The sequence below is a fragment of the Oryzias latipes genome, chromosome 10 (genome assembly GCF_053564925.1).
Source record: "Oryzias latipes strain Hd-rR chromosome 10, Olatipes_Hd-rR_3.1".
Classification (NCBI taxonomy): domain Eukaryota; kingdom Metazoa; phylum Chordata; class Actinopteri; order Beloniformes; family Adrianichthyidae; genus Oryzias; species Oryzias latipes.
The window spans coordinates 16,647,021-16,670,991 of record NC_136246.1 but is presented as its reverse complement, the minus strand read 5'-3'; the positions used below and the strand labels follow the sequence as shown (position 1 = coordinate 16,670,991).

General features: G+C 37.9%; 1 protein-coding gene across 2 annotated transcripts in view; it reads right to left on the bottom strand.

Moving 5' to 3' along the window:
• Positions 1–23,971, bottom strand: part of pcdh11 (protocadherin 11) — a 163,374-nt gene that overhangs the window by 119,456 nt on the left and 19,947 nt on the right. The window contains exon 4 of one of the 2 annotated variants that reach the window (XM_011480064.4): positions 21,886–23,667. The exons of the other annotated variant lie outside the window; for it this stretch is intronic. Within the exon in view, the coding sequence (XP_011478366.1) occupies positions 23,584–23,667 (84 nt within the window). The 3' untranslated portion in view covers positions 21,886–23,583. Of the gene's footprint in view, positions 1–21,885; positions 23,668–23,971 lie in introns of those variants that run through there. 2 annotated transcript variants of the gene reach the window in all.

The following is a 23,971-nucleotide window of genomic DNA, read 5'->3' as shown; positions in this document are numbered from 1 at the left end:
TGTCTGAAACTGCTCCTTTATGGCAAACCTTAATGATGAGAATTGTGTGACCTTGGGTTAACTACATCAGCAACATTTCTGCTGCTGGCTGTTTTATAAAGCAATTCTCTTTTCCAGAACCAGAAGCTGCATGTCAGAGCTTAACGCTATTAAACTTTTAATTCATATTATTATTATTATAGATCTTTTGTTTGTTAACCACCACTGCCATTCCTGTTCTTTGTTTGTGTGTGTGTGTGTGTGTGTGTGTGTGTTCTGGCCAAATTGGCAGCAGTTTAGAGCAGCAAAACAGACACACACAGAAACACAAAATACTGGTCCACATACTACCCTGTCCTATTCATTCTTGAGACCGCTTTTTGGACGGCCGCCATTGTGATGCTCACTTTTTTTCCAGGAGATTATTGTGGACAACAAAAGCCTCAGAGCTTTGGTGTTATGTATTGCTTCTTTCCCATATATTCTTCCACAGGATTGCTAAACCCCCGAGAAGAACTGTTTCTAGTGTATTGTCCTTCGACACTGCGTACATTAGAGGTTTTGCTTGAGAACTTCCCTGTAATTCCCCTGGCTTCTGCTTCTCACCATGTTTCCCCGATTCCAGCCTTTTTCTTCCATGAGGGGGGAAACTCCTGATGCTTTGTAATGTCCCTTCAGTCGGGAAGTATCTCACAGATCACTGCTTCTGGAAATACACCAGCGTGGTCCCTGTGACTGTGTCAATCAGATTAGCAATAGATTTACAACCTTTTTGTGCTCAGTTAGCTTTTACAAAGAACCACATAGACTTTTACAAAAGGACTTTTGGTATTTAGTTTAGTTATAATATTAACAATAAGTCAGAATATTAAATATCAAAGTACTGTTTGAATGTGCATCTTTGTATTCATGCTCTTTGAGTTTAAGGCCCAGAAAGCATAATATGTCCTTAACTGGCATTATTCTTCTACTTACAATGGAAACAAATTAATGTCAATTTTAAATACCTCATGGAACTACTTTGTTCAGAAGTATTTTCTTGATAAACAAAATCAAAAGAATTTCCAATGCTTATTTTGTATTGTAACACCTTAACTGGTGCATGCTTTATCCATCTATGCCTATTTTTTCCATGCTCTCTTACTCCAGTTTAGGGTCACAGGGATGCTAGAGCTTACCCATCCATTGATGGGTGAACATGTTTAATCATTGATTTGTTTGTTAATTTGTGCAAAGATATTACAGTGTTCCCTCGTTTTTCCCAGGTATTACCTTCTAAAAATACCCTGTGATAGGTGAAATCTATAAAGTAGGATTACTGATATTTTTAAGATTTGAAAATCCTCAATACACACTTAGAAAAACATGAACATTTTCAGACTTTTCTTTCTTGCCTAAACTCCTAAAGTCCAAACTTTCATGGAAAATAACTTTATGTAGGACTGGCAGTCTGAAAACATTCCGTATAGGAGACATGGCATGAAGGAGATTGATTCTCAATGGGCTTCAGCCAATCATGATGCAGAACAGTGCACTGTAAAAAATAAAAACAAACCGCAAAATTGTCAAGAGAAAGTATGCGTGACCCCGAAAGGTGAACCATGGTATAGTAAGGGATAATTGATTTACATTTTTTAAAGGTACAGAAGGTACAAATTGAATATGCCTAATTTTGTTTTTGAATTTTTTTTTGTTAAAAACAACAAACAGATGAGGCCAAAACGTCACAAAAAAGCTGCTGCAGGTTTTGCACTGCCAGTTTTAAAAATTGCTGCACAGGTGATAAATAAGGTCAATCCTTTAACTAAACTTACCTAAAAGCACCAACAAAAACTGGAGAAAAAATTCCAAAAGAGAAACTTATTAGATAAACTGGTAAAATTAGGTTAAAAGGTTGCCTATAACAATACATTTTTGACAGTTTGTCAATCAGTTTTATTGCATTGTGTTTGCAAAAGTAATCAAGCTGTCTGGACTCAACGTCCCACTTAAATTATCATTTTATCTATTTTAAAAGCATTCCCTGTGGTCTTTTAATTTTAATTATGCCGTTTTTAACCATAATAAAAAAAACTGTGTCGCTTACTATGACATAGTTTCTGCAGAATGGCAAGAGTTCAGTAGAAGTTCACCTCTGAGTTGTGGGCAGAGCTCTTGGTGAGGATTCAGCAATATCCTCATTTTCCAATCATTCACTGGTTTACACTCTCTCCCACTAGTCCACAGCCCCTCACAACCCCAACTGAACATTGCCGGTGCAACAAAAACGGGGAGCAATTTTGGAGCTATCCAGCCGTACAGCTTTGAGCCACATGCCAGCTTAGATGAGGAAAACAAAGACATACGCAAATCTAGTCGTCTAAGGTGGATGCATCAGAATGAAGCGGAGCAGGGAGCAGATGGCGTGCCGTTGTCTATCCTACGTCACAGCTACAAGCTTTTTCCATTTTTACATCTGATTTACAGCAATTTAAATAAAAACATACTTAAAACTGCAATGCTGGCTTAATTTTCTTTTTTTAGCTCATTTTTTTCTTATACTGTATACTTTATATCCTATATTGCCACAAAAAACATGTTAAAAACACATATACACATAAACACATATATATATATATATATATATATATATATATATATATATATATATATATATATATATATATATTATTGGTTTCCTTGTCCTTTTATCTTTCAGACTGCACTTTCTCTTTTAGAAAACCAGTCTCTCTAAATCCAATACAGTTTCTCGCAGCGTGAGGCAGCTTCAAAGGCCTGCTCCATGGCCAGGCCCGTCGGTCCTCTCACCCACCTCCTGATTGTTTAAGAGAGCAAAAGCACAGCAGTGCAGTTAAACACACAGATCCACCCCGGCACCAACAGTGGACTGCTGTTTGGCAAAAGAGCCTCTTTCTCCTCTGCTCTCAGCCTCTCCCTCCTACACTATCTCTCCTTACCTTGGACTCTGACACAGCTTGCACCCCCCACCACCACCACCACTTCACCCACTCCCACCTCTATCCAAAGATCTCATTAAACCCAGATATTCTTCTCTTTTTCGTCATGGCTTTTTTTCCCCTCCCCACATCTTCTATAGCGGTGTAGCTCCCTCATTGTACAATTTATCTTTGCTTCCTTCTCTCACACTTGCTTCTGTCAGTTCTTTCACTCTCTCCATCTGTCTCCTCCATCATTTACCTTTTCTCATCTCCAGCTTCTTGAGCTCTCCTGTCTCTTTACCAGGCACTCCAGCCCTGTGCCTCATCTCTATTTTTGCCACTTCTCCATCCCAGTCGCTGCCTCTGCCTTGCACTTCCATCCAGATGTGGAGTGATTGATGCCAAGTATAGACTCCGGGCCATCACTCCTTACCACACACGCAGGGACATCACGCTGAACCCAGAGGGGGATGCCATTACCCCACAAACGGAGTGGAGATTTGGTGAACAAGTCATACCCCACCCATGTTTGAGGAAAACGCAGGCTTCTGGGGGCCCCTTGATGGGGAGCATGAATTGATACACTGGAGTGCTCATTACGACTCAGTAGGGACTGTCCTGCAGGGCATCCACTGTGTGGTTGTGGAGCTCATTACGCCAGGCAGCCGCAGAGCTGAAGGCCCTAAGAAGCAGCAGGTCTTGTTGCAGAGATAAAAAAAGAGGAGGGACACCAAGATTACCCTCAATCAGAGGCACCTGTAGACCGACGGAGCCGCCCACCTCATTGCCTTCCTACCCCATTACCCCACATGTCGCAGACACAAACATTTTCTTTTTAACTTCTGTCATTTCTGCAAGTGTTTCACTTGACTTTCATTTGTGAGCACCAGGTTGCACACTTTGCCTGCTAATGAGAAACCCCGGCTATGAAGCACAGGCATTATTTTAATTATTAAATTATTTAGTCAAGGCAGTATGGGTAATGTCAATTATTTAGATTAGTATGATTTTAGCGCACTGCGCTTTGCACAGCTCTCCTGACGGTGTGTCATTGGAATTCAGCTCCACTCCTCACCGCCGTGTATGGAGAATGAATTACGTTTTCATGAGACATATGCACCAAAATAAAGCAATCAAATTCAAATATACTGTGACTGATGTTTCATGTAAATATTAGACTCCCATAAATCTTGAGAAAATGATTAAAAGACTCCAGCAAATCAAATATTCTGTCTAAAAATACATAAAAAAATGAATTATACAGACTTTTGTAGAGCTAATATGAACCTTAATGAGGTATGCGCTTCTACACTGAAGCAGGTATGTTTCCGCATTAAAAACCTCATTTAAATGGAAGCAGAGCATCACTTTTCCCCACCTCTAACCTGATGATAGAAAGCGGCAAACAATCTGTTATTTTCCTGATCTTTTCCCATATAAAGTGTTTGTCAGTTGTTTTGGGAAATTTCTATATCTAAAGATGACACAACAAACAAGTGTTGACTTTGATGTGTGTTGCAGGGTGCTGGCAACGCTCCGTTTAAAGTGCTGTGGAGATGTAAGAGAGGATTAATAAAAACACGAATATTGTGATGCCTGTGACTAAACCACTTTTGTGATAGTTCTACTTCCTCGCACACCTCCTTTCGACTGCTTGGGATTTCTTTGAAACCAACTGTCAATCTCTCTGGTGTGTGTAGGAAGACTGAAAGAGTTCAACCAAAATGAGCATTTTATTTTTGAACCTCTCCACCATGGCTTCCATATTTTGAAATAAAAAGCTTTGGGATTTATCAGGGGTTTTCACAATCATTTCAGCTCTGCACAAAACATTTACTTGCGCATGCACGTTTGTTATAAGTCCCACTCCAATCATTCTTTGAACGATTATAAAAGCGTTCCCGGTAGTCTTTTTTTTTTTTTCTATGTGTCTAGCCAAAATCAAGAAAACAGTAACATTTTAGGACATAGTTTCGGCAGGAGTTCAATTTTTAGTCATGGGCAGGACTGTTGGTGCAGAGAATACCCGTCCTCTTTCCATCGTCCATCTGTTTTATGCTTTCCCGCTAGTTTACAGCCCCTTATAACCCCTAACCTTACTGGTGCAAGAAAAATGGTAAGCAGTTTTGAGTCAGATGCCTGCTTGAAATAGGAAAACAAAGACACATGTGGATCTAGTCATCCACAAGTAGATGCTTCAGAACAGAGCCGAGCATGGAGCTTGTGGTTTGCCGTAGTAGCTTCTTCATCACAGCTACAAGCTTTTTCCTACAACAATATTGCGTCTGCTCCTGATTTACAGTTAATGAAAAATAAAATACTCAGAAGTTTAATTTAAGGATTGATTTTCTTAACGTCCCTTTCTGACGAAAATACTGTTAAGTTTCTGACGTGTACTTGTGGCATTTTTCTTATGAAAGAGAACAAATGTGATTAAAACACAATATTGTATTGCTGCATTCCCATTTAAGTGCGTCTAAGGCTGGATTTTGTTGTTGGCTGCACGTATTTAAACTTAGAGTTAAAATCCCAAATGTGTTCCCCGCAATTGTGTTCTCTCTCTGACCAAGTTGGAAAACCCTTTCTCTGGGTCCGGGTGGCCAAGAAGAAAGTGTCGTGTTGTGTTGTGTTAAGCTCTTCACTCACACAAGACACAGCTTGCAGAAAGGGGGGATGGAGGGCGGAGCTACTCAGCTCAGTACCAATGGCCATGCCTATGTTTTGGAAACAGAGGCTTCAGATAAACAGCAAAAAGCTTCAGATGGCTTTTTAGGACATTTAGGTTGTGGGATTTTGGTTAAAAACTGCATCATCATAATTAATGCGCCACTGGGAATGTTTTATAAAATCAAAAAAAAATGTCTTAGGAGGACTTTAATATAAGCCCTACATTGTTTTAAGAAAAGCTACAAGCACACGTTGAAAACACCAAAAACACTACTTTCATCACAATGGGTCTTTATTTACACATTATTTATTTTGTTTGGCTTTAGAATTAACTGCTCATAAATCATTTTGTAGTATCTGGGTCTGTTATTTTAGATTTAACCTCAAGATTGACTACGGACAAATGGTTTTGTAAGAAAGGCTTTTGTATTAAAATGTAAATGAGCAGCAAGTGATTTTTGTTGAAATGTTCCTGTAAACCAACAGAACAGCAATTGTCACATCAATATATAAAGAGTTTTTTCACTAATCATGTAACATGGCCTCATTATTTCAGTTTGATGAGCTGCCACACCTGACAGAACCATCGGAGAAAGAACAAAACACCAGATTTGATTTTTCATTTAGCTTTTTTGGTTTGTTTTTGTCTTTTAATTTTTGACAGAATGATCAGCCAATTCCCTCGTTGACCTGCGAGGAGACTTACTTTTGGGCTAAACTGAGACTTCATCGTTGGGGAGGGTGTAATCTAGTTCAAAGAGGCTGTCATCTCATAAAGTGGAATAAAGTCGTGAGATGCTCTGAAGTATCCAGCTCTGTTTGTGTGTTATCTCAGAATTTTGTTGATGAAGTGAAACTGCCATTTTTATTTTTTTGCTTTGAGTAGAAAGTCAGAAGGTGAAACAACAGACAACAAGCATGAAATAGATTTAAGAAAAAAAGGAAGAAGACACTTTTAAACAAAGAATGATACATATCCCACCTCTGACATGTTCACAAATAAAACTCTCCCAATGCTTTAACAAAAGACATCGCCCCGAGAGCATTCATTTAAGACTTCTGCATTCTGTTTGTAGTTATGCAACTCCAAGAAAGATAAAATTCAAATGCTCATGACAGAGACACTGAAACCAAATAGTCAATCATTCCTGCTGCTTACAAGGTGATGGATTACATTCATCAGAGCAAGGTCTCTAATCAAATCTGGAGCTGCACACATCAAACCCCTCACAGGAGGTGTGTGGATCAGGGATCACTAAATATGTCTTCATTTTTCTTCCATTTTCAACATGATCACAGGGTGAAAGTGATGTTAGTTCAGCATGGGCACTTTGGAAACAATAGTGCTGATCTCTCTTATCCCCTGATGAAAAAGGAATAAAAGGCATTTTATTGTTTGTTGAGCAGAGTATGGCTCCCATTTGCATCTGTCTGTCTGTCTGTAACACCGTCTGTCTGCCTGACTGTCTGCAGCTGACTTATTTCCAAGGTTTCTTAAAATATTTCGATGCTTAACAGTTAAAGTAATGATTTGGAAAAGCAGTCACGGCCAGTGTAAATGTGTAATGAAAACAAACGATGCTCAGAGGTGCAACGCTGTGCATAAATGAAATTACAGTGCTGGAACTCTGTTGACTGCTGTCAGTTCAGAGCTATGAAACAGAAAAGCAACCGAGGCATGCAAGTCACAGTCACAATTACTATTTCATTAAGAAGCTGCCACCATTGGCATGTGCTCTCTGGCAGCTATGTGGGGAGGCTGGCATGGTACCGGAAGAAGAGAGAATGGTGGAAGGGGGGTGGGGGCTTGGGTTGCAAGGCAGGAGAGCAAAGGGGAAGAAAAAGGGAGCTCTGGGTGGGAGGAAGCATGCTCTAATTTGGGTCATCTCCCAGTCTGCACAGGGTCAGGTGACAGAGCCTCTGCACCTAATCTGAGCACACATATGCCGTAATAGACCTCAATTAATCGCCCTAATTATTCCTGTAACAGAGGGGAGGATGAGTTGGAGATCAAAAAGCAAAGAAAAATGTGTGGAATAAAAAAAAAAAATTAAGAAATGATAGTAAAGACTTATGGAGGGGGCAAGAAGATTGAATTTCAAGCCGGCATTCTAGATTAAATACAGCAGGGTAGATTTGTCATAGAATGTAGTTTGGGTGTTTGAAGGGAGCGAACCTCCTTTGCTATCATATTTTAAATTTGAAACATTTATTATGCATTACCAAACAACCACTGAGCTAAAAAAACACTACTTTAAACCTTTCTTAGAGCCAAAAATCGACTATATTTTGATGACAACAGGGCGTTTGTGACAGATTTGTGTGTGAAGGTTGCTTGGCTAACTTGTTTCTGCAAGACATTTCAGTCAAATATACATATGACAAAATGGTTATATCGCACAATATGATTATGATTGACAAAGCCATAAAAGGTGGTCATATACATTAAAAAAAATCTATCTATCTATCTATCTATCTATCTATCTATCTATCTATCTATCTATCTATCTATCTATCTATCTATCTATCTATCTATCTATCTATCTATCTATCTATCTATCTATCTATCTATCTATCTATCTATCTATCTATCTATCTATCTATCTATCTATCTATCTATCTATCTATCTATCTATCTATCTATCTATCTATATTTACACAAACAGTGTTCCACAATAAGGAAGAGAGAATAAAAAAAAAACACTCAAATTCTGCACAAATGGCAGGAATTTCACCTCTATTTTTTTTTCATCACCTCCAAGTAGTCAGTCCAGTTCAACAATTAGAAACCAATGGCTGATAGCAGCAAATTTTCGCAGGTGTTATACTGCACTTTATTCATCTCATTTTATGTGTAACTGATTATGTTAATAGGATTTCAACTCAATTTATTCAAGTGCTGATCAATGGTGTGCAATCTCAGTGTTTCATGCATTTTGTATTTTAATGGAACTCACTTGCTTTATGGCTGAATGGCTAAAGGTTAACAGTCCCAATAGGTGGGACTCCCTGAAGATTAATCTGAACTTCAAACACCCCCCCCCCCTTCCCCCATTCCACCAGGGAAAAGCGCACAACAACAGACAAAAGTTGTTTTTATCACCACTCTGTATGGCTCATTGAGAGAACGGAACAATTTATTACCACACATCCTCTCTTCACATTAATGTGAATGCAAATGCCCACAGGCATTTCACCCTTAGTGGGAAGTGAGGCAGAAAAAGGAGGAGTTAGTGGTTTGGGAATTGGTGGGAAGGGCACTGGCACATTAGGGAGGCATAGGAAAAAGAGAAGGGGGAGAGAAATGATTGGAAACGCGTAGGTGGGAGAAAGGTGAAAATGATAAGAGATCTTAGCAGGATAGTGGGAAGAAATAATAAACTAATAGATTGATATGTCACTTTCTTCATAGCAACTAATGAGCTTTTGAAAATGAGCCATTTTACCGGTGAGGTTTTGTCCCCCTTCGCCATGTGAGGAGAACACGCTTAGACATCTCGGTGGACCGTTGTCTCTTCCCACCTCCTCTACACTAAAAAAGCTGGCTCCCAAAGTGGAAGTCCCACTGGACTCAATGAGGACTGTGAGGTAAAACCCCCTCCAGTCCACACTAAATCTAAAAGTGGAAGACGCCATGTGCTAGATACATCTCCTTTAAGGGTCACTTGCCAGATTTGACTCTCTTGTCATCTCAAAGTTTGCCTGGGGCCTAAAAAAAAATGATGTGGAGTTGCCCATGAAATGACATGTTTTACACAAGCAGAGCCACTTTCGCCACCATCCCAAAGAGTTGTTTATGATGCACGTAATGCAGAAACATGTTGGGAGCGCAATGATTTGCTCTGAGAGCGTGCAGATTTGAACTGTGGTTATTTCAAAGCGATCAAATGATGAAAGACCAAAAAATGCAATCAGACTTTCTAAGTACGTAAATGGAGAAGTGATGCAGCAAGCCTCGCAGCTGGTCTGCTTGAATATGGATTGTGCTGCTGGGACATTTTACTCCCTGGTTATGTAAACAAGCACGGATTCATGAATCAATTCTGAACAAGTTAATGACAAGAAGTCGGACTTACGCATCGAAATTTGGCTGTATTTGCCGCCATTATTATTCAGTCGTTGTTTTAGTTTCACATGGATGAAAGTGGATTAACGGTATGATATATGATTGCTCGGGGAACGGGGGTATATTTGGTGAGCCGAGTAGAGGTTTAAAGCTGTCAGAAAATCACTTAGTCGACAAAAGATTCCAGTCAGAAACATGACGTATAACCTGTAAAGAAGCACTTGACTTCAACACAGCCTTAGGAGGAGCCGGCCAATTTAACTGGCGCCATCAGTCTCCTCCAGGTAATGCAATTAGATGCCACTAATATCTTGGGATGCTCTTTAAACTGCAAATGCACTTTTGCCAAATAGCACACTCCGTAATAACTAGTGACAGCCCTCAAGGAGCCAGACTGAAAAAGCTTTTGCATGCAATCGGTTCGTGTAATGACACAGTCAGAATGCTCCAACTGATTCAAATCATAAACTGCAAACAGATTTTATCCAAATCCATGCAGGCTTGTTTGTTTTGTTGCCAAGCAACAGGGAGTTATAACAAGCAAGGTGGATCTTTTTTATGTGGGAAGTTCTAAAGTAGAGTACAAGAACTGTGGGTTGCATTTTTTTGTTTAGTTTTTTTTGTTGGGGTTCTCTTACCAGACCAAAAATCAATTCCTGCCTCTTTCCTTCTTGTGTTGGCTTTGGAGTGTTGTGTTAAAGTTGGGCAAAGTCTTCATTCAAGGGTATCATCAATAAAAACCTGGCTGCTGTAGCTTCAGCAGTTAAAGGCTACTATGCAATAGGTAGAAACGCACATATAAATGTATGAATGCACATCTAGGAAATACCCCGGAGATACAGACATTAGTAGTCAAAGGTTCAGTGAATCTCTGTAATCCTGAGCGGAATCTCTTCACTTGATGGATTAACTGGAAAATCAAACAGCACAATACAGTATTACTAAAAAACTGCTGATCAGGAGCCGTGATAGCAACTGTGCTTCCAGAAGAACAGACGTACAGCGGCACAGAGGAAGAGAATGAGATCTGCTTCTTGCTACAACTGTTCCCCTCAAGGCAGCATCAGGATAAGTCTTCTAAGGGATTATCCCAGCTGCACAATGTTCTCCGCTCTGCCCATTGTATGCCTCTTTAAGCACAACTGATAAATTAGTTATTTGCATTGTAGATGGATCAAAGTCAAACACTCACTTCCCTTTCATTTGTCTGGTTTAGGAAGCATTGCAAATAATCTGCTTTGTGTGTGTCTGTGTATCTCCCAGTGTGACATGTGCTTGCTTCTGCATGAGATAATAGTGTGGAGTAAACTAAAAGAACCTTTTTGACTGAAAGGATCCCTGACGCTTATTGTTTTCAGGCACAGCGTCAACTTGTTTCGGGCTAAAGAAAAGGCATTAAGCCAGCAGGAGTTTGACGAAACTATAGAGTTAAGGAAGCCATTTGGGTTTTACTACTCTAATTTAATTTGCCCTCAGCTCAATAGAAACCCAGATCAGTCTTCAATGACTTACACATGGGATCAGATATCTCTGTGGAATTCTTTCAGCATTTCATTTAAACAAAACTAAAAGCTTAATCTATTTGCAACTGTATATATATTTATATTTTTTTTTCTCATTTCTGAATGGGTCATCTTTTTCACCTTCGACTAGCAGCTCATTTTTCAATAGTTCATGAATTTTAATTCATTTTGGTGGTTACGCCAATCTCCTTTTTGAATAAAGCAAAAGTTTTTTAGTTAAATTGAATTACACTGGGTTTCAGCGCCCTTCCTCCCATGAGCCTCATTTCTCCTCCTCCTCATTCCTTTTCTATCTCATTGTTTTTTAATTTCACCTTAACTTAACAATATATTAAAATATATTTATTTAATCTTTTGCCTCTAGACTTCACTTCTCTTTTTGTGTGTCTGTGAATTCTCTCTGCATGCCTTTAGCACATGTAAATAGTGTTTTGTCCTTATGATTGATGGGAAGGGAACAAAAAGTAGACTTAAAATGGAAAACCAAAATGGTTTGTTTTTTAAATTTCCTTTTTTTTCTTCAATTTGTTTGTTGAAATAGACATTTTTGATAGCATTCACATTTTTTTACTTCACAATCCTGACAGTGCTATATAAAAAACAACAAAAAAAAGCCAGGATTGTTATTATTTATTTGATGGAATAATTTTAAAATGTTACAGAGGAAAAAGAAAAATGAATCGCTGAGAGTCAGTTCCTTGGAGCATTTAAGGTGACCTGCATCACATCAAGTCATTCATTTGACCCTGAAGGTGTTATCTCTAAAAGGCAAACATGGCAGGAATGCTGCCCCCTTCTCCTTGTTAAGGATGCTTGCAAATATCTGACTTTGCAAAGGTTCAGTCTCACTGAATCTGCTACATAACATTTTCAAGGTCAAATGTTGTGTTGAGTTTATGGGAGATGCTGCTGTTCAGATAAATGGGAATATTTTATCTTAAAAAAACAAAGTTCCGCTCAAATAAATTCGTGGCTGAACAGCCCATGGTGATAAAAAAATTCGAGGGCAGCCTAGCATGGCGAGTGGTGCAAACAGCAGCAAAGTAAGATTTTGAAAAAATCGCCACAAGCAGAACTGGTACAATATGATAAGTTTGACATTTAAACTATCTAGAATGTTGAGAGATTAGAGTGTGTCTTGTAATCCCTCTGAAGAATTTGTTCTCAACTTCTGCAGTGGAGATCTTGCCCTTCTCTGACCTGGATCATCAGCTGTAAACTCATTAGAAAGAGAGCGGCAGAAGACAAATACCCAAGTATCACGCTGAGCATTCATCTGCCGTATTAGTGTGAGTGACAAAGCATTTCCTAGTGACAGGAAGGGTCATCTTACAGGGTTACAGATATTTTTGGCCGAAGGATGCACATTGTTTAGAACTCAGCATCATCTCCTTTGAACGTATTGATGATTTGCAGCATCGGTTGGTGTGGAAAAATAATGACCATTAATTAAAAAACACATTTATCCAGCCAATCCAAGATGATCTTAATAGACATCATTCAGAGGGAAATGGAGGAATCGTGGTGTGTTTAAGGAGTAAAATAAGCATTGTAGCAGGTAGAAAAAAACTCCATAACCTAACCAAAGAGACTGGACACCCCTGGCGATCTCTTTGTTGTGCCTAAAAAAAGAGGGTCCCAGAGTCTCTCTTGCAAAAAAAAAAGAAGAAACACACTTCATTATTTCATTAACAACCCCACCCCCACGTCTGATTTGCATACTCACCAGAGGAGGAGTAATTTTAATCTGAGCATTATGGCTCAGAAGCTGCCTATGAATCCCCAGCAGAGCAACACAAAAACAAGCCACAGATCCACCCAGTGCATCGTGTCCTCAAGAGGCAGGCATGATCTCATGTTATCCCTGGTTCCCCTCCAGCATTAAGAAATGTATGCATCATGTCAGGGAGATTTGGGCTGGAAAACTCACAGTTTTCAGCCATTGCGATTAATAATGTATCAAAGGAACTGAACGAAATTTAATCTGAAACTAACACAGGATGTAGCAGGGCAATGTTTTTTTTTGTCATTCTCCTTTTTAATGTGCATTCCACTTTCCTCGTCTTTCATTTACAGACAAACTGCATCACATGTTTCTACAATCATGCCGCAGAGACCTACACCTTTGAACTTTTGGTGACCTCAACATTCTTTTTCTTTAGTGCAGTCAGCATTCTGAGATAACACATACACTGCAATATTGGACACTTAAGTACCAGAATTCTGTACACCATTCATTGATTACATTCAATATACTGTTGTCGTTTAAAATAAAATTCCAAAACCAAATCTCGCTATGTAATGAGCACTGGCATGCATTGTAGTGTTCACATGACCTTAATGACACTGAGCGAAAAAAAAGTCCTTGAGTCCAAATATAGGAAGGAGACTGTTATTTTTAGACATCATTTATTAAATAAGAAGTTAATGTTGCAACAAATTTGAACCTAAAGTCCAAGGACTAAATTCTATCTATCAACATGTATTTCATAATAAAACATAAACGATCAATTTTATGGGAACAGCTGTGCAGGTAATTAAAAAAGATGTTCGGGATTAAGAAGCACAAAACAGAGGTCTCCCTCGCCCCACTTCTGCTTTGCAGACACCAGCCGATTCACTGGTGACGCCCAGGGGGAGGGGTCAAACAAATATGCTGTGTCTGGGTGACCTTAATCACTTCCAGGTTCATCCAGACTCGGATTTCACCCGTGTGCCTTATTTCAGGTCACTGCCTCAAAGTCAAAGTAGGGCGCAGTCATTATCTGAGGGAGCATAACGTAATCATCCGCACAATACAATAAGGTCGGTCCAATTCAAGGAGTCATTGAAGTGTTGGCCATTTTGTTGGGGGGGGGTAATCCAAGTGTGCACCGACCAGCAAGACCTGTCTCTGAGTGTGATGGTATAAAATATGATTTGTCCACATAATGACTGTTTGTGAGTTTTGAAGCAGACAACAGTCAAGTGAGCACAAAAGAAATACAATAAGATATTGAGCAAAGTTATTTAGACACAAAAAGACCCAATAAAGTAGTTGATCCAAAATCTTTTGGGTTTCAATGACATAAAATGGATAAGGAATGCTATTATTCTATTACAGAAAAATCAAAATTCAATACTTTCTTTTGTTACTAATTATTCTTTTTGAATCGAAGCTTTGATTATATCCCCTCCAAAAAAGAAAGGGTTAGAGGTTTTCTTGTGTAGTCCTATCCTTTCATAACGGCTTAGTAATTGGGCATTATTACAATTTGCTCTGTCACTATTAGATTTTTAGCCAGAAAAAAACATGCACATAATGCTGCATCATTACTGGTAATTATCCAACTTTTTGTTTTAAGATTGCTTGAAAAAAAAATCTTATAATTTTTTTGTGTAATGTATTTTTTGGATATTTTGTCAAATTAGAAATGAAAGTAATCTTTTTTGGCAGAAAAATTTAAAAAGATATTTTGCCATTTATTTCTTTTTTTTAAACTTATGACTAACACTGACTTGAACTGGTTTGAAATAAGATTACAGTGCAGGCTAAACAAGCAATGAGCAGCTCAGAGAGAGGCTTTAGGAAAGTTTATCATCTTGGCCAAATGATGATGCAGTTGTAGCTTGATAATAGCTCATGTATATTCGGTTCACAAACAAGTTTAAAACAGATTAAAAGTATAGGTAAAATACTTGCAAATCACACCACTTCGACATCAGCAAAAAAAAGAAAAACTTTAGGAAAACTTAAAATTAGGAAAAAATATGTGTGTTCTAATAGGGCGGAGTCACTTGTCAAAGTCTGACAGGTGACTCCGCCTCAGTCACAATCATCTGTTTTAAAAGACATCACATCACCAACACCTGATGATGACTCTGACGAAGGCGGACGGTATTCCGCTGGAACATGTTTGACAAAAACAAACCGTATCTGAGAAAAAGTAATTTAAGAACACAGTTTAAATTTGTAGACACTGTGAACTTAATTGAATTATTAGGAAAAAATACAATTTAACAGATGAAGAGGGATTTCCTTTAAATATTTCAAGCATCTTACTGTTAATTTAATGTTATTACATGAGATCAACGAATAACATGAAAATATCAATAAGTTAAAAACTACATTCCTCACCTTTTTTAGGTTAATGTGCCAGAATTAGCACATTGGCTAAAATTCATGAGTTATCATAAGGTTGGAAGCATATTAGGAAAAAATAATTTTAGACAATATATCAACGTATTGCACAGAAAACAAAGACAAGGTACATTAGACAGTCATCTATGGGTATAAGTCAGGTGAAAATTAAATGATGGGTGCATCAGAAGACAAGTGAGCTCGCAGATAAGTTTGCAACAACGACAGCCACAGAACCACCTATAGATGCGATTTCTGCGGCAAAGAATGCAATTTACCTTTTCAGACACTAACGATGCTGTGTCAGACAACCAGATACATACCAATACAAGAGTTAGGATATGTCATCCATGGTCAACGCTAACCGACGGAGGCCTTGATAGTAGGGGTATAACAACTAATCAACTTGATTGATGAATGGATAAATTCCTATGGTTCAATCAGAATGAGCTGTCTGAGGCAAGTTGTTGAGTAATTTGAAATCAAATCAAATAAATTGATTTTAACAGTATTAGAAAATACATTTTGGATTGTGGTACAGTCGGTTTATTTTACTATAGTTTAAAAATAATCATCGCAACGGACAACATGCATGTGAGGTCAGCAAAAAATGTTCAAGCCGTAATTCCAGTCCAATGTTTGGAAACATTGAATTCTGCTAAGACATGTGACCATACAGTGTGGTAGAATGTTCTAATAATGTTCTGTTTGCATTATTTTTATGTGGAACAACAACAGTTGACTGAAACTTTACAAAACTAAAAAGAAAAAAGGATTTGCCATTAATTCTTGTTTTCTCGTTTGTTTGTTCACGTTTAATTTACACTTAATTATCTTGCAAGAAACACAAGGAATCTGGCTCAATGAATTTGATTGTTCAAAATGAACCAATATCGATGACAAATCTTTTTTTTTTTTTTTTTTAACAAATTATGATAAGCAATTTATAAGATGTGAAATATGTTTAAAGATGTATACATTGCTGGTTTAACTTTAAACATTGTTTGACTTTTTAAGTTGAGTATTTATTATAGCTCCTGACATTAGCTGGCTATGTTTCTATGACCACAGCTTGGTTACATTTAGTCCTGTGCATTATAAATCACAGTCTCCTCTCGTTAATGCTCTAGTGTTTACTCTTATTTTATGCATAAAGTCCCTCACTGGCAGGGGTGCAATCCGTTTTTAAATCGAAAAAATGAGGTAGACTTCCAAAAAAACACCTGATAACTGTCAAGGTCCTAAGTATTATTCATTACTGCTATTGGAACGCAAAGGCTTCCTGCCTAATGAGACAACTCTGTCTGTGAAACCTAATTTTTCATTTCTTGCCTCCTTTTGGTTCACTGAGCAGTGTGGGTGTGCACAAAGGTAATCCACGTCATGACGTATGAGCATATAAATATTAAAATGTTTCCAGGCTTCAGGGCCACTGCTCTCCTTTGTTGTCTCTGTTCCAGGCTGATGCTGACAGCGAAATCCTGTTAACTCAAACTCAAAGAAAGATTGGATGGGGGAAATGTTTTGCTTAAACACTTCGACCGTGCATGCGGATCTTTGCAGTCCACAGCTTCAATTAGTCAATGGGCTGATCTCATTTGTTCAAATGCTTTTGCTGCAGGTGTCCAGTCCAAGCTGTTAGGATTGCCGGTGGCATTATGTACGGGAGGTGAGCTCAAGAAAGCAATATAAACGACTTATGCTTCCACCTTACATGCGCTGTCAGAGATATTGCATTGCTATAGTTTCTAAATATAATACTGCAGGAACCCACAGCTTGTTGTCAGAGTAAAGTGGTATACGTTTTGTTCTTACAGATGAGAGCGTCTTGACAGCTGTTGCTGCAGAAAATGGTTTGCAGCTTAAAAAGAGCAACTGTTTCTTCCCCGGCTATCTCATTCTTTACTTGGTGAGATGGGGCTTGTCTCTGTCTGTTGTCAGAATGGGTCAGCACAATCCTTGTTAAGTCTTGAAGTGTTAAAATTACCTTGGCGTAGACATTCAGGTTCATTGTGTGTGTATGTGATCAGACAGAAACAGGAACAAATTGAGACATTGCCTGTGAGATGTCTTTTTACAGCAAGACATGTTATTTTCCTGCACCAGAGAAGCAAGTTTGAAACACACCAGCCACTAAGTTTTGTCAAGTTATTTTGTGGGAACTAGGAAAAGGCATCTCCTTTAAATCGGCATTATTGTGCATTCCGGCTTGAATACTGTTGGTATGGAAAAAAAGACAATTGTCTGAGGTCTACCGATTATCCTTACAAAAGCCCATAAGCTGGCTGAAAGTACTTAAAGAGTCAAGCGGCAACATAGACAACATTGATTATCATCCTACTGTTCTTTTTTTTTCTTTTTTTTTTTTTTTTTTTAAGAGGACTGAGCAGAGAGTGAGGAGGCTGGACACTAAGGTAGTGTGTACTCCCCCTCAGAGCCATCTGCTTGGGCAAATGCCAAGGCAGGCTAAATACCCCCTGAGTCCTCTGTTCAAGCCAGATTATAAGATATTCTGAGGAGGCGAACGAGCATCTTATCATCTCCCAATCTCTTTTACAAAGGCAAATCAAGATTTCTGCAGGGGGATTACCAGGATTAAAGAGGATACAGACCTGGCCCTCCTCGGACAATGACTTTAAGTTGTTGCCTTGTCTTTAAGTCTGGTTTCAGCTTGCAAACAAACAGCAACATCTCATTGAGGAGTTGCTTTCAAAATCGGCTGTTCGTTTTGGTCTTAAAAAAATGTTCTCCAAAAGTGGCTCTTTTTCTTTTCATCCAAAATGGTCACCCTACCTTTCTATTTGTCGAAGTGTCCTTGGGCAACACACACTGAACCGCACATAGCTCCTGATGGTTACAGGTTGGCGACAGTGATAGGCAGTGGTAGTGTGTGAATGTAGGAAAGAAGGTAGAAAAGTGCTGTATGAGTACATGCCATTTACCATTTATGTACACTATACATGTATTTCCACTAAACTGTTGTTTAGGACAATATTGTTTATTTAAAGGGAATTATGCTTGCAGCTGTTTCAATTAAATAAAAAAATAAAAAAATAAAAACAAGCATAGGTTTTGCAGAACTATTTTTTTTAAAATAACAATATGATTCAATATCCAACGGGTTAACCAAAATGTTAGGGAAGGAAATCAAATGCTTCAAAACAATGTTAGATTTACAGGATTTTTACTTCAGGAGGGGAGTATGTTAATGCAATCTCCTTATAGGGAGAGGAAGGACAGTGAGTGAGCAAATTAAAATGAAACAAATAAATAAATAAAAGGCACAAAGAACCTTGGTCATTACAAGTTCTTCATCGTTTGTATGCGTGTGTTTAAGAGGATTACGGTTACTACTACATGAGTAAAGCTATAGGCTGAAAGCAGGGTATTACCTACAATGGGTAGGTGTAGTTATTCGCGAGCGCTTCTAAAGCTCAGTTATCCCTAAAAAAAAGTACATTACCGCACTTACATGTAAAAAATGATAAAAATGAATAATCTGCAGGCGTGTAATCCTGAGCACACTTTAAAGAATATAGTCTGTTAGGATTTCTGACCTGGATTGTTTAAGAGAGACATGGAAAAAAAAAAGTATGCCCTACACACTTTAAGTAACCACAGATTTAGATCACACTTCTAACAAGGAACAAACAATTGTACAAGCAATCGATGTTCTTCAGATCCCCACTCCACAGTCACACCTCGTTTAATCAACCGAATTGTTTTCAATAAAAACAATCTCCGGGCTGTACATCTATACTCAGTGTCTCAGAAAGAACCACTCGGCGAGCTTCCTCAGTGATTTGATTGTTGCTCACACAAAAGTAGCTAGCCCAAAGCAGCTATAGGGGGGATAATTGAATTATTCAGTTTGGCAAGGATTTGGCAGCAATTGCATGGAGTGTTGTCTGGAGTGGAGTGCCTCGGAAAAAAAAGACAAACAAACAAAAACAGAAAAACCATCCGTTTGTTTTCCACACCACTGCACAGCACATGCAAAAACGGGTCCATGGCTTCAAGACAACTTCACATCATGACCTGAACAAACTTGTTGTGTAGTTAAATGACCTAAACCTTCCTGTTGACAACTCTGGCAATAAATAATTCTTGTTTTGATATATATATATAAATAACAAGACAACCATTGCTTTTTTGAAAGGTTCAGAAATAGGATATTAACAGCAGGCACAAGGAAAGAAATGTTTTTAATTCTTTATTTTTTTTTTTCTTTACTGCAGAAGTGCCTATTGACTCAAATAATCTATAATCTTAAATCCTGGATTTGAATCTACATTGTCTGCAAGTGACGACAGCAATCTCAGAGGACAGCTTTGGTGACATGTTAAATCGATGCAATGTGAAGAAAGGCATGTTTTTTCCTGCCCATATCTATGTCAATACCAAGTAATGTTAGCCTAAAAAAAAAAAAATAAACGGATATGTTCTACTGTTGCTTCCTTCAAAGGCAAGTAAGTGATAACACAGAGAAACTGATTGCACTGATGGCATTCTCAAGGTTGGAAAGTCACTGAATCAGGAAAAGTCTGCTTGCGCTGTTCTTAACTGATGAAAAAGTGCATACATACCAATGTACTTTGGCTTGCTAAGAGGGTTACACCCATAAAACAAAAAGCTTTTTTATTGTAAATGACAATGATTTTGTTGATGTCATCAGAACAGTGATTGCTGTTAAAACGTCCCTATCACTCACACGTCCCATTAGTTTTCTGTCCTTTTTTTTTGATAACTGTGAGCTTCTTCCTCAAAAGTACACTTTTAAGAAAACAAATTGTGTTTATTGAACGTTTGATTGAAAAATCAATTTCGATGCAGGAAATTTTCACTATGAACTCCTGCTTCTCATCTGGACATGTCATTCCAGAATTGGACGACATTTGGGCTTCGAAATTCATGATATGTAAACCTTCACTTTTCTGATTTTCTACTACATATTCATCTATAAATTTGTAATAAACTGTCAAAGGCTTGCTTAGCTCAACTTACGGATCAGTTGCGCAGCTGTTACATTGTGTTTTTAATGATTATAAAACGTGTTGCAACCCTTTAATCAAGTTTTGCAGATAATAGGGTTGCAAATCTGTACTTTTGTCTGTATTTGGGCTGTAGAAACTAGCTAAATGTTACTGCTCGAGAAGACATACGTACTTGAATAAATGATTAACAATGTTAATAATTGTCTAATTTGACTATATGTATGTGTAACAAGGTTGCATGGGGTAGAGTAAGACTGCTGTAACCATTCTTTTAGAAAACTGATGATGTCACGTCCAGCGTATCATGTGATCTCTGCTATATTCTTCTATGCTAAAAAAGTTATGTTAAGTTGCGTGCATCATGTAAGACACAAATTCCATGATTAGTAATTATTATTTGAAGTATTTTGTTTATTAAACCAAATGTTCCCGCAGTTACATGAGATACTAATGAAAGAATTAATATATGTATAGAATATTACATTTAATTATAACTGTTTTATAACTGTTTTACTTCAATTTAATTTGGACATTAGGGGGTGGGACAAGGGGAAAAAAAACATTTTAGGGGGTAGTCCTTTCTCCTAGTTTTTGCAGATTTGGTCTCAAGACAGGTACATTTAGTGAGAAACTCCATGTTTTAGGATTTTGTATGTGGATTACCTGAAATAAAATGGGTGGGACAAAAAAATCTCCAATTTGGTATGACCATGACATCATTTACCTTTAAAACTGTTCCTTACTGGTGAAAAGAACTACTCAACACAAACTCTTCCTCCATGCACAACAGAAGAAGAGTCCTATTTATGTGTTTTTGTCAGCCGATCCCTCCCTATACATCCATGATTCCTGTTTTTTTATTGAGGCACCGCATTTAACATTTTTATGACTGTCTATTATTAGTAAGCTGACATTTATGCATTTTTTTTAATCAGAATGCACTTCTTTGGAAAACACTATTTTCTGAAATCACCAAGGACAATTTCCCCAGGGGACCTGATTAGCTCCCTCTCTGTTTAAAAATATGATATAACTTTGATAAGCAATTAAACATTTTCTGTTGTCAGACTTTCTTTCATGCCTTTCAAGTCTGTATTTATGCATCCAATCTGCATAAGGTCTGCACAACGCGATGTTTGAGCTGCGGTTATTCTACCTTCTCACAGCCTCTCAGATGTGTGAAATCCCGCATTTGTGCTCTACTGTTCACCATAATTGGAGAGCCATCATTATCAAATGATCTTTATCAGCTTTCAAGGAAAGGAGAACAAAAAAAGGAAGGCATTCATCATTTTTTCCCCTTGTTGTTTTAGCGCTTTTTGTCTGCACTTCAAAGGAAGTTGGAGCCAGATTTACATTTACACTTTTCATCAGTTTCTAATTAATCATGCATGTCTGATTCCTTAATTTCTTCAAACTCTTACTTCAAACCCTTGCATCTCTTTGTTGAAATAAACCTATGTATTGACTTCACCATGCAAATCGAAGTTTCTAGAGGTTAAAACCTTTTTTCTGTGCATAAACAACTGAATCGAGAAACATCCGCTAACATTGATGCTTGAAAACAGTGAACAAGAACAGTCATAAAAATACGGAGTACAATGCAAAAGACTTTAATAATTTTCAGAGGCGCACACATACATAAACAAAACATTTACAGTTTTGTCCACACTGGCAAACCAAAGTCAATTACAAAGATTGTGTAAGGTGCATATTGTACTTCACACTGAATAAAAGTGAGGTGTTCAGGCTTCCTTACAAGAACAAAAGCTCTCTCCATGAATATATATATATATATATATATATATATAGTTTCCCCCAAGGATTAAGCAAATCTAATGATTACACAGTGCTAGGATGTATATTTCATACTGTGGCTCCTATGCCATGGTGAATACATTTGTTACCAAATTTACATAAACATACCCCCTTCGATAAAAAATCTGGTGACACAGATCAAATTGAAACTTTAAAGTTGGACATAGTCTGTAGACTGTGTATGTGTACTATGGCTATGCCTATTTTGATCACTCTAATTACGGTGTAGTTGCGGACGTATGTTGGATTCCACGTATGTGTCTGTTGACATTTTTATATTAAGCATTAGGCTTTAGCTACCAAATAATTCTTTAACTCACCACTTAGTAACACTATTGAGCAATAAAGCTGCTAATCCATCACATCAGTTACTGGTGTTTACTGTAAAAAGGAGGCCAGTTGGATAAGCGATGATTCTACAGGAGAAGTTAGAACAAACCAATGCTCAGAAGAGGACTGATTAACCCAAAGCAAATGTTCCTGCCCAATGCGACCTAACTGTAGCTTTTAAACATTTAATGCTGGATGACCTCTTTGTTGTGTTCTTTAAAAAAAAGAGGACTTTTTTTTTCAGTTCAAGCAAATCTACAAACTCTTTTTTTTCCCTTAGGTCCACCAATTGATGTGAACCACTGGCGAGGGATTACTTTTATTCATTTTTTTCACCATCTGGAATCATTTTATTGTGTTTCTTTCTGTTTAAATCACTACTGATTTAGTGAAAGACAGGGCACACAAAAGGTTAGGCCCTGCGCTCTTTAATTCTGCCCTACATAAACAGCTTTTGATTGTGACCCCAGCAGTTAGTCCCTTGTGATTGTGGCTTAGCTCAAAGCATTAAACATGTCCTACCACTTCTTCCAGTGTAATAACAACGTGGCAATCTTTAGCACAGTTATTAAAAATAAAAAAAATAAAAAAGAAAAATCTAATACCAATGTAAGCCTTGGGTTTGTAGGCCCTGCAGCACAATATACGTCACTAGTTCCAGATAGAACAACATGAAAAAAGTTCTTAAAAAACAAGGCAAAGAATTGCAAAAAAATAAATACTAAACACCATCAATTCTGGTGGATTTACATACATACATATAAACATAGTTTACAGATCCACTGACCGTATTTGACCACTATGCTACAGATTTGGTGGATTTTTTTTTCTTCTTTCTTTTTTGAATAAGGTTTTGGGCAAACAACCCACACTGATTCAGATAAAACGTAGCAGAAAAAGTTCATTTTCTCTTCAATACCAGCAGATTTACAGAAGGAGTTTGTTGAATTTCCTTTAGGGGAGGCGCCCTTCCACTTTTCCCTTTCAAGAATCTTTTGAATTTACTGGACTGAATGAAGAGGTGGACTTTGAGGCAGCAGAGACTATAAAGTACTTGTGTCACCTCATCAATTCTTGCCTTCCTTCTTTCCTCCCTTTGACCTCTCCCTCTTTTGTCCCTTTTTGTTCTCTCTTTTGGAAGTAGGAGCTAGAGATTGATTTTAATCCTGTGGGAGCGAGCTGTACCTGTGCCACAGAGTGTGCCATAGTGTGGTGGCTTCAGTGCCATCTCCTGAAATATAGAGAGACAGACAGATATAGGGAGATTGTAGTTACTATGTCATTGAGCTCTGAGCAACTTAAGCTTGTAGCCTTATCAGTGTCAGTGTGAGGCTACGTCAAACATGGAATAAAAAAGAAATCTCTGGACAGAAGATAAAAGAAAAGAAAGCATTCTTCAAGGTACGTCTGGCAATCAACGTTTCATTATGTCAGGTTTCCTTGAAGAATGCTACAGGTGTCACAAGTTTGGCCCTTTTTCCTGTACTTATCAGAGCATAAAATTTTATCAATTAGGACTCCCAATTTGTCTTTTT